Raw genomic sequence first — 12,132 nt, 5'->3', positions numbered from 1 at the left:
AGGACAACTGAGAAACGTTGTGTCAGTTAAAGGATCCCTCACCCCTGTGGTATGAGACCTTCAGAAACATGTTAACTGTAGCACTTTCTGCTCTCAGCTGTTTCATATTCATGAACTTCCTGTTCTTTCTTTTGGCTTCACATACAGAGGAGTAACTTTCAAGAATTCAGTGAGGAAACCGAGATTTTCGATGCGGCCTATCAATCATGTTTTATTTTTTAAAACCAGCCAGGTTATACAAGTTTTCAATACTGCTGCTTTTGTGCATTTGTTCAGTCTTTTTATAGCTCAGTGTTGTACGTTTTCAGGGTTGTTTTTGCCTGATGGAAGTGAAGTCGTGTCTACTCTGTCGTCCCCCCCAACCCCTCTCCCTCTGGTTGTCAGTGAATGCCACACAGTCATTGGAGAAACACGCTCAGTCACTTCTGTAAAAGTTCGAAGAGTGGCAAAACGCTACAAAGGATCTTTTGACTGGTCATGAATGGGCTACAGAGAGCGGTCTCTGCCCAAACTGCTGTAATTTCCTGACTGCTCTCCTGAGTCACTGCATGTCGTGGCTGACACTTGTGTTGCTGCGAGGCAGACTGTCCAATTGATTAACACAGAATCAGTTGACCGCATCTACGTGATGGTTGGAGTGTGTTGCTCGGCGAGTGTGCTTCCTCCCAACACAGCGCTGTTTGAAGCAAGGTCATTTCATCTCTACGAAGACTATGGCCACACTTATCACAACATTAACCCAACAGACACTGTATCAACAATTCATCTGGCCCCCTGCTCCCCTCCACCCTCCTCCTCTCTGAAGAAGGGAGGTCCCTCTGAAGTTTTCCATTAAGAAAATCTGTGTTAAAGAAAGGAAGACGAGAGAAGAGATTAAACAAAGGCAAAAACAACAGTGTGGTCTGGGAAAGCCATTAAGTGGTGTAAGTAAACGTCCAAGTGCGCAGCGGAAATAAAAGGTTGGTGGGGGTTTGCACTGTGCTATGTGTAGCGAACAATTGCTGATGTGAGTATTTTTAAGTTCCCACATAGATTCCCTGAGTGGCTGTCGACTCCCGGAGCTCAGCGGGCTCTGTGGGGCGTGAGTGAATGCCTGGAGTGAAGAGTGCAGTGAAAAAAAAACACAACAGAGCCCAGAGAGGTGGGCTTGAAGGGAACACAACAGCCGCCTCCTAACACCGGGCCCCTGCAGTCCGCTCCGGGTCATCCCCGCCTGTAATTCCACCCGCGTAAAGAGTTGTTGCTGAGTGCCACCAAATCTGTTTATACGACGAGTGTGTGTGAGCTCTTCCTGATGGCCTGGTGGCGTACATTTGTGCATTGAACCATCCGCTCCGCACTCACATTTTACAGTCTGACCTTGCTCAGCTGTTGTGTGTTGTCACACGGCAGCCTTTAGCCCAGAGGCCATGTTGGATACTCTGCCCAGCTCCAAGTGTTGATTACTGGATGAAAGTAACACTGGAGCAGAGCTGGTACTGTAATAGAAAGAGGGGGAGCGGGAGTTTTTGCCTCTGGGAAACTTTGATGTAAAGCCCCTGAGGGTAAGAGCAGGGCCGGCCTGTCCGTCGACACCTTCTTCCTCTGTGGCCTGGTTTGGACCGCTGAGAGACGGAGAGGAGGAGAGATGAGAGGAGGAAGAGGAGGAGGAACGGAGAGAGCACGCTAAACAGAGAGAAGGTTGTAGTGGGAGATTCCCATTACAGGATGTCGTTGGTGTAGATGTGTAGGTCATACCCCTCTTCTTCTTCTTCCTCTTTCATCATGGGCTGTTTACAATCCACAAGACTCAACTGCTCCCAAATTAGATGCCCTTATCCTCCATCTCAGTCATTTACATTACAGTATATTGCTATTTTAAGAAGGCGGAAATACTTGTTACACCTCTGCAAAGACGTGTGGGGGAGTGGTAGTTTCACCTTCACTCCTTTTAAAACCCCTTTGCCCTCTAAATTAAAATTAAATCAAGTTAAAGGGTTTTATTTATAAATCAAATAGAAATATCTGTGTGATTCTCAACTCAACTTCATACTAACAGTGCAATACTTACTGCAAACCAATATTTTTTGATACCTCACTGTTATAAACAGAAACAAACCTTTAAAATAGCATTTCTGAAAATAAAAAGGTCAAATTTATTTGGCATTTCTGATCAAATGTAGCATTGAGAAACTGGGCCCCACACAAACAGCAACACCAGTATACTTTTTGTTAAATATTAGACAATAATTAAAAACATAATCTGTATGCAATCCGTAATATTTGACCTTACATGTCAGACACAACGCTACTAAACACAGCTCTCAGTTGATTCTTTCATTTTGCAATTACTAATCTGATTCTCAAAGATCACTGAAGTTTTCACACACACACACACACACACACACACACACACACACACACACACACACACACACAAATATAAGGTTAAAATTCATAATAGGACAGCAGTCATTGAAAACATTAGCAGATTATCTCATAGCTGACCTTAAATCCATCAAGGATCACCAATGTTCAGTTACGTAATGGTCGTGCGTCTTGGGAATAACATCTAGATTTGTGGCATTCCCACATGTCAGTCTGCGGTCCTGCTTGTTCCATAAACTGCAGCAGCCACAAACGCAGTAAGTCTGAGTAACCTTCCCTCTGCTGTTGTTAACCCAGCGCCATAAAACTTACACAATACCAAACACGTCTGAGGTTCACGATCAGCTTCTCTGTCTGATGGAGCCAATCATAAACATTTTATCCAAGACTACTTTTACAGGAATGTAGTTAAGTATGTGTCAGAGGTGTGAGTGATATGGTATTACTGGAGAAAAAGAGCAGATTCATTGTTTGTTTTGGAAAAACTTCATAATAAGAAGACGGAAAGTCTCTTTTCTCTTTCAGGAATAAGGAATTTAACCTGCATTTACACCAAGTTTACACTTGACTTGGTGTTTCAGAGCTAAATCAGCTCACCGTGAATGATCTCGACTTTTGCTGATGTTACTTTTACTTTTCGTTGATCAGATGACACAATGAGGCCAGCAGGAGTTTGGGGACCACCTCGTTGCATTCCTCTGAGGCCCCTCCGACAGGTGATGTCTCTACAGGGCGCTGTGCTCCATAACCCCAGTATTTGTGTCATAACCACAAGCCTATGGGTGTGTGTCAGAGTCATAGATTTAGAAACTCTCTGAGGTGGCGGAGAGAGTCGCTGTGTCCCCCAGCACCTGTCTCTGCTGTCCCAAACTCCTGTAGCCATGGATTCAAGCCCCCTCCCACAATAAACACAAGTGACATTTTCATTTAGAGGAAAGACAAAGTGAAACTTTTGTTGCAACCAGAAAGTGTTTAATAATAACCTAAAATCTAACAGAGCACTATGCATGGGACACTTTGATGCTGACAAGATAACTAGTCATTATGCAGCATTTAGGCTCTTATGCATAAGCAGCAAGTTGCAAAGAAAATAGGAGTCACTGTCCGGTCTGCACCCCCTCCCCTCCCCCCGTCACTGCGTCCATCCCGGAGTCTTCGCCTCTCACCAGCGCTCCTGCTCCTCCACGTCAACTCAGCCGGTGAGGAAGGAAGGAAGGAGGTTTCTATCTTTGCAAGCGTTTGCAAAATACCTGGCTGATTCAGATAATCATGCGGCCTTTCCACGCACTTTTGGAGTTTGCTCGTCTGCGATTCTTGACATCACACTGATGGTCTTCATCTCCCCTGCGCGCTGCACCCCGCCTGCCTGCCGGGGCGGAGGAGCGCTGGACCAGAGAGAGAGACGCACAAGGAGGTTAGGGCAGCCTGATGTTAGCAGCTGTGGAGAGGCTCAGTCCGCCAGTTAAAACTACAGAGGCGCAGCTCAGACCAACTTAACGAAACAATTTCGAGTCGTGAGGCCGGTTTAGATGACAACAATTTGTTTGCTTTGTGCTTTAATTTGCATGTCTAAAGTGTATTCACGGCAGGGATAGGTTGGTGGTTTGCCTGGCTGGGGCTCGGCTGTGCTGCTGTGATTCCTGCAAAGTGATGGCAGGTCCTCCGCAGCTCACTTTCACATTTCTCTTGGAGTTGGTGCGCGCGTAGCTCCGTCTGTGCACCCCGCTGTTTACGTCTCTCATCTGACTCTTAACAATGATCGCTGACGTTTCAGCGCGACGCACTTGTCCAAGTCTTGTGCATCTTTTCCTTTGCGACCGGGACTTGATCTGCAGATAACTTTTTAACATCTTAACGAACCAAGTCACATGCTGTGATCTCGCAGGGATGATATTTACGCGTGTGTTTTGATCGGTAGACTACTTTCTGTCCACTTCACCGGACTATGACTTGGTCTAAACTTTGCTTTGCGCTCCTGCGGACGATCCGTTGAGGGAAAGAGTTATCAAATCTTATGTAGAGTTAGCCTGAAGATGTTAGGAAGTCCGTCCAACAACGGCGGCATCAGAATGCTGGCGCCACCGGCTCCCAACGACGAGAGGCGGGTCGAGTTCGTGGCTCTCACCGCTGTGCACACGGAGAGGAGCGAGCCGTCCACCCCGGAGCGCGGACACCCGTCTCACCGGACCGGTCTGCTGGGCACCCCGCTGCCCGGGCCGCCGGGACCCCGGGCCAACTCCTCCGCCTCGAGCAAGCGCTACAGAAAGTTGCAAAACTGCCTGTACAACGTGCTGGAGAGACCGAGAGGATGGGCATTCATCTACCATGCTTTCATGTAAGTTCACCATCCCTTTCATTATATTGTCTATTTCATGCGCGTTTGCCCAAATCCAACCCTCCACGTGCTTTTTCTTCAGTAGTTTGAATTGTAAACATTACTTTTTAAAAGTCTCATAAAGTTAGTGAATGAAGCCACATGCTACGATGTAAAAACTCCATTACGTTTCCACCAATCAGGTGTTTTTATCAGTGCACGCCAACAGTCGTTTGATGAATTTTCCAATTAACCAAGCAGAGTTGCTTATGCGGCAATTAGCACTGTCATATGCCATACATCATCTCAACACGGGGTCCAGTGTTCAATTTCCCCTTGTCTTTGTCTGATTAAATCATCAGTAGGACCTTCCATAATAAATTTAATCTACCCAAATCCATTCAAAGTCCCCTGTAAACATTTTTGAAACCTGCTGATTGTTGTATTTTTTTTCATTGAATTACTCTGCAGCAAGTTTCTGTCTTTCCATAAGTTGACATGCTTGACTAATGAGTTTAATAACATGAAGTGCAGCACATTTGCAATGACAGGGAGCAGATTCAGAGTTGTCACTGTAATAGGCGTTGTTAAAAACTTTTGACTTTATGCTGAGTACATGAGAGCGAATCAAACTGGGGGGTTAAATTTCACCAATTAAACACACTGAACAAACATACATCTCAAACTGAAGCAACTCCCACACTGTATAGAAAGTATCCTGTCAGGGTTTTAAAGTACCTCTGTGCCATATGCTCTATAATGTATACACCATGTAAACACTGGAAAAGGATGAGCTGACTGGTGGCTGTGCCTGCTTCTCACTGACAAACCAACAGACCAGGACTAACATGTGAAACGCACAGTGCCCATTTAAACCTGACATAAAACCAAACTGCACTTATTTGTCATTTGTTTGAATTTGTATCCACTTGAGAGTTTTTATTCAAACTTTTAAATGTCTAAACAGGAAAAATGCCAAGATTAGTTCTGACTAAAAGCCAAAGTTCACTCAGTATATGTTGAGGTCTGTCTCCGTCTCTTTATAAGTGAAGCTCCAGACAGCTGTGCATCAGCAGCTGTCTTCCAGCAGTGTGTGCGTCTGGCACATGGTGGACACAGAGCATTATGTGTGGAGGCTCCTTGGACCGGGCCGTGCTTTCTGTGTCGTTGTTTAGACAAGTACAGCTGTCCCCCTGCCAATGCCATCATGTGTTTATAGCAGAGGGAAATCCCGCTGCAGGGCCATGACTCTCATGCGTGTTCACTTCATATACTGCCACATCAGTGAATGTGCACAACCTGAACTCCACATCTTTCACTTCTTACTTTCTTTTCCTCCTTTTTTTTTTATTCCCAAGAGCCTGCACACACAAAACAACACGTCCCGCCTCCACACAAAGTGTTCCTCATTAAGAGCAATGGCCTTTTCCGGGTGGGTTTGCTGGTGACATTCTCCTTGACTTTACTGGGTGTCGGCGTGGATGGCAGCTCTGCCACTGTTGTTATTTCTCTGACAGGGAGCCAGGGCAGGCGCTCGGAGGTGCCCAGATCATGTTTCAGATGCCACGGCCTCAAAGACAGAGGTGGACTGACTTTGGAAGTGAGCTGCCTCTGTAATGGCCTGTTTAATGTCGCTCAGACTAAGTACAGAAATATATTTTTTTAGAAATCCCTGCACTTTCACATGCAATATGTTGAGTGCACATATGTTTTCCTGAGGGCATCGCTCCCATGATATCCTATCACCCTCAGCTGTGCATTTGTATTCATTAATTACATGTGCAGCACTCACCATGCTGAGAGCTGAACCATGTGCGAGGCAAATTTATCGTACGGCAAAGCTCAATTAAGGCGCCGTTGATCTATTGTAATTAAATTGCGGCATACACTGCTGTGTAGGGCGCTGCGCTAACTTCCCTAGATCCTTTAATTAGTCGTGCATTGTAACGGATGCTGGAACAGATGCGTTGCTTCTGGAGAGCCTGCCTTTGCAGGTGTGTGTTGGAGTGTGTATGGAAGAGGGGTGAGGTGGCTCCTCACTCTAATATCTCTCCACAGGCACCCACTTAAGTCCCGCCACACTCCTCAACCCTCCTCATTGCTGTCACAGCTGCACATAAGATGCACCCTCGCCGAGACAGATTTCTCTGTTAGATAAAGGTCTCGGGCTGTTTTAGCATCCTGTCTTTTTAGCGGTTCAGGTTACCTTATCGTAACAAGTTTCACATCTGTATGTCAGCCGACTCCTCTGCACGAGACAGAGACCTCAGACACTCTCCTCTCCTGTAAGTGTTACAGCTGTATGCTAATTCAGAACCAGCGCTCTCCTCTCCTCTCCTCTCTTCTCTTCTCTTCTCTTCTCTTCTCTTCTCTTCTCTTCTCTTCTCTTCTCTTCTCTTCTCTTCTCTTCTCTTCTCTCCTCTCCTCTCCTCTCCTCTCCTCTCCCCTCCTCGACTCTCCTCGACTTTCCTCTCCTCTCCTCTCCTCTCCTCTCCTCTCCTCTCCTCTCCTCTCCTCTCCTCTCCTCTCCTCTCCTCTCCTCTCCTCTCCTCTCCTCTCCTCTCCTCTCCTCTCCTCTCCTCGACTTTCCTCTCTCTCCTCTCCTCTCCTCTCCTCTCCTTATCTTTCCTCTCTTCCCTCTCCTCCTCTCCTCTTCCCTCCTCTCCTCTCCTCTCCTCTCCTCTCTCCTGGCCTAAGTTAAATGAACTCAACTGCCTTGTTTTGCCCACATTACAAAGGAAGTAGGGAACACAGAAACTTATTAAAAGAGACAACCGTGTTCCCGGAAACGCTTCGGCTACAAAAAAAAATTCCTTTGCCTACCAACCTGTTCGGTTGCTTGGACACACAGCAGGTTCTTGCACTCGCTGAGGCTCTGGTTCAAATGATGCATGGACCATTTGAAATGTGAAGTGCCTCATGTCTCGGTATGGGCCCTTCACTCAGTCACAGTAAAAACATATAGACCTCTTTGTGACCTTTGAATCCCTTTGCTGTTTTTCACTCGCAGTAAAGGTACAATGTCAGCTGGAGGGTTGTCCTGCTTGTCTGAGCTCTTTAAATCCACTAACATTTATAAAAACACCAGCGGCACAGCAAGTAAGTTTGTGAGAGTTTCAGAGTTCAGACACGTACAGTAACTCCATTGTACTGTTCAGCTGTGCATGTGGCAACATTGAATATAAAGAATATCTGTGTGTACTTGTGAGAAGCTCTGGTTAGGGCTGCTGCATTTTTTTAAAAATTATTCATTAATCTGATGGATTACTTATTTGGATTTTAAAAAAAGCCAGGGAAAAAAAAAAAAGTGTAATATGATTATTTCCTATCACTATCTTCTAGACACTGGGATGTTTTTCAAACTGTCTGAGCAGTTTAAAACCCAAAGATATTAAATGTATCATATAAAGCAGAGGAAAGAACCAGACAATAATGGGAATATTGGCTTCAATGTGGATTGAAGTGGACGATAGATCATCAAATATTTGTAGATTAAATTTCCATATCCTTGACTGACCCATTATTTCAGCTCTACTGCTAATGCTGTTACTTCTGTGTGTCCATGCATGTACAGAGTCTGTGTGTAAACTTGCGGATGCCCAACAACATTCAGAAGGATTGATTTCAGTGTTTCCCCTCACCTTTGACCCCTTACTGTCTCTCGCCATAGGCAGCGCCACATATAGACTATCACATGAGGCCGCCTGTCGCACCCATAGTAATTCATCCCAGCAGGAGGTCCTGCTCCGGGGCCACGGTCCTCCAGACCAGGCCACCAGCCTCTGATCAGGTCATGCTGCACATTGCCAACTAATACCAGCACAGTTGGAAATCCAAGAAGCCGTGTGATGTCTTGATGTTGGCTTTGGCGGCCAAACTCCATCTTAGTCCGCAGCATTCCTCTGGACTCCATCCTGAACATACAGTAATAGCGCACGTGGATTTACAGGAAAAAGAGTCAAGACCCGGCACTGACCAGCCAGAGTGATTGATTGGCTCTAAGGAGGGTGAAAATATAACGGTCATGTATTATTGATGTCTCACAGAGGTGCAGCAGAGATGTAGGGCATAATTATACACAGGACTAATGTGGGGTCTTTAGACTTGAGCTTGAGCAGTATCATCTGTACGAGCAGGGTCGTGAGAGAAATCTTGAAAAGTAGTTGTTTTATGAGGAACTCCGTGCTAACAGGCTAATTGACAATTTAGCAGATTTGTACTTGAGAATATCATGTGTCATCATGTTCATAGGTCCCCGCTCAAGTTAGAAGAAAACATGCATTTTACACATCACAGTGAGCTCTCCTGTCAGAGGGAGTAACTGTCACAGTAACTGTAACTGTAACAGTTGGATGATGAAAGTCATAGTCGTCTATTGAAAGATAAATCGTTACATCATTAAGCCGACTCTTTTGTTAGATTTGTGAGCCTTTGTTGTGATGGTTACAGTTCAAAACAGGAGGTGAAAGTTTGGCTACAGTTTGCAGCTGTGGTTAAAAAAAAGCTGACTGTTTATTTCGAACAGGAAACAACGCACAGCCGTACACGTGAAAGTCAAATGTTCTGTTGTCTTTCTGTAATAACCCCACCCGACTTCCTTCTTTGCCCCCGTTGGGCTGTGCCACTTGTAAGAAAATGCATTTCATCTTCGTGCACATGCTGCGTTAACTGATGCTGAGACGATCTACTGAAAAAAACAAACAGGAAGTGTTGGACCAGTTGACCATGAAGGGAAGATCTGATAAGTGTTAACCACAATACAAACCAAAAACTCTATTTCACCTTCTACTTTATTATATCACTTCCTTTAAGATGTAATCTTTAACCAGCACACCTTACTCTGTAATAACTGAATGCAAGAGAAAACACTGAAGCGCTCGTAAATCTATTCTCATCTAAACTTTAAATAATGCATTGTTTATGCTTTTAAGGAAATGAACGGCCCTCGACACTCACATCTTTCTCTCTCTCTCTCTCTATCTTTGATCTGGAGCAAAAGCTTAACAAATTTCCAAAGTACGTATCCCCCGATATATCTTCATATCACATCCACCCTTCAGTCTCCATGGCGTGTGGGAATTGCTTCACCTTCACCTTTTATGAGCACAAGCACCAGTGATGGTGTCTGTTTATGAAAGCCTGAGCGATCCTAAAGCCGCCTTATTTATAGATGCGGAGGGAGATACCCACAACAGGACTGGCAGCGTCGTGCTCTCCATAACCTCTCCACAGATGGTGGTGGTTTGCTCAAACGGCCTTTGAGATATCTATATGGTGACGGTTAATTCTTCACACATCTTTTGTGCTGTACACAGAATTCACTTTGCAAGCTTTTCATTAAAGTTGAATTGCCTCTCTGACATTATTAAAGTCATTTAGCTCAGACAGCTTGTTGATTGAATACATTCCCTCTATCTGTCTGTTCTTGCAGTTTTCCCTCCCTCCCGTCTCCACATTGAGCAAGCTAATCTGCTTGGGTCGGGGAAAACAGTCCTGCTTTTTCCAGGTTTTCAACCATGCGACACAAAATCCACTAAAATTGCCACCCCCACCCCTCCTTCTAGCACCCCCCCCCCCTACCAAAAAACCCACTGATGTGTTTGGTGTTGGACCTTTTTTATTATTAATGATCAGAGCAATGTCAGAAAATAGCTTTATGTTTTGTTCTGTTTGCTTTTTTACTCAGCACATGAATGCGTTTTTATTGATGACTAAGTAACAGAGAAAGAAGAGTGGAGTGGAGGGGAGAAGTGGCACCGTAAAATGGTGACGGGAGAAAGCCACTCGGCACTTTGTGCGTGTTTGAACCTGCTCAGGACTGCAGATTGGACGCTTGTTGTTCATTTACCGCTGCTGTTTTTTTTTTTATCTGTTCACCTCAGCAGGTTGTGTAAATTCTGCTCCATTAAGAATCCTTAACGGCCCAAATGCCTTCGCTCTTCCCTCACTCTCACTCCATCATTCACTCCTTCCCTTTCCTCCTCGGTGGGAATATCATATCTCATTTGCTGTGCCACCCTGTGTGATTGACTTCCCCTCCCTGGCTGCCTCTTTAAGTCTTCCCCCCTTTCATTCATACAGTCCTGACTGGTCGTCTTCTTTCTTGGGAGGGCTGTCATCTATGTGAAAGAAAAACACTAAAACATAGACAAAAATTTTAATGGTTGCATACCCTTTAGTTACAAGTTAATAAGTCTGAAAGAATTAGTTAATTGATAAGTTGGTAATTATGAACTATTGATTAATAATTGTATTTATTTTGGAGACATTGGAAACATTTTCCTGTTTCATCTTCACAAATATGAGTCAGGAAGTTTGGAAAGTCTGGAAAATTACAATATCACATTTTGTCTGTATTTACGTAATTCACAAAATGTATATATAGGAAAATAATTTGACACTGTGGTCTAGTCTAGTTTATATAATCCGTTATGTATTTATGCAGGATCTCCAGTGTTCAGAGTTGACTGTCGACTCACCACCAGTGCAGCCTCAGTAATGCTTCTGGTAGAGCATCCTGGGCATTGGCTTTGATTTGACTGAAGGAGGAACCAACATCCAGTCGAGCTGCTAATGAGATTAAGGCCAGAGTAACTGGATTGGTGCAGCGTTCTTGAGATTTTAAAGACACAGTTTTGACAGACACAAGGTAATTTTGGTCAAGATGTCTTGAGCGGATGCATCTGTGCTTCCTGAGAGGGCAACAGTTCATCGTTCATCTGATAGAAGACAAAGTTTTAAAGGCTGCACACACCAAAAACTGTCGAAATATCAAAGATCCTTAATAATAAATACTAAAACTGTCGTTGATGTTTGGTTTTATTAAAGGGAATAGAATACTTAAATGAAATAATGAATGAATAGTTAGATGATAAATAAACAGTTCTTTCTTTCCATTTATCAATTTTTCCCTGATGGAAATATGTCCAGTAGGCATCTGGGGGGAAAATCCTAACCTTAACTTGACCTTTTTTAAACTCTTGAGGTCTTCCCTGCTCTACTTGTACACCTGGCCCGTGTTCACCATTGTCTGTCTGAGTGACTTATGTCCTGTGTCCTGATGTCTGTCTGTTTTAACATCCTTGCCTGCCATGCTCTGGCTTTATTTTTTAATCGAGTGGCCTGCTTACACCACAGTGCGACACAGAGGACAAGCAAAAGAAGAAGGAAGGAGGAGGACGGTGGTTGATTGTGGTTGCTAGGGATGATGATAATTTGATACTCTATCGATTCCTGTTGGAAATTTCTCTTTTTGTTTGTCCTCTACGACAACATCAGCCAATGGCCCCAGCTGGTAGAGATCTAGTGTCTTGCTCAAGGGCACTTCAGCAGGGCAGATGCTTCTTGTCTTGGACTAAACGGTTGTTTCTTCCAAGCAAATGAGGGGGTGCGGGCGGTGGGAGATGTCAGGAATAAAGAAAACACTTCTGTTTCCGAGGTGTTATCCTTTG

The 12,132-nt window shown here is 44.6% G+C and overlaps 1 protein-coding gene across 6 annotated transcripts in view; it reads left to right on the top strand.

Annotated features, from left to right (window-relative positions):
* The first annotated feature begins 3,741 nt into the window (after nucleotides 1–3,741).
* kcnq4 (potassium voltage-gated channel, KQT-like subfamily, member 4) overlaps nucleotides 3,742–12,132 on the top strand; it is a 46,988-nt gene continuing 38,597 nt past the window's right edge. For 5 of the 6 annotated variants that reach the window (XM_085791690.1, XM_085791689.1, XM_085791688.1 and 2 more), the window contains exon 1: nucleotides 4,149–4,702. In XM_085791690.1, the coding sequence (XP_085647816.1) occupies nucleotides 4,401–4,702 (302 nt within the window). In that variant the 5' untranslated portion in view covers nucleotides 4,149–4,400. Of the gene's footprint in view, nucleotides 4,703–12,132 lie in introns of all 6 variants that reach the window. The other variant, XM_085791685.1, reaches the window with a different exon arrangement.

The sequence above is a fragment of the Trachurus japonicus genome, chromosome 11 (genome assembly GCF_045865225.1).
Source record: "Trachurus japonicus isolate A0001 chromosome 11, Traja_1.0".
Classification (NCBI taxonomy): Eukaryota; Metazoa; Chordata; class Actinopteri; order Carangiformes; family Carangidae; genus Trachurus; species Trachurus japonicus.
This window is presented reverse-complemented; position numbering and strand designations above follow the sequence as displayed.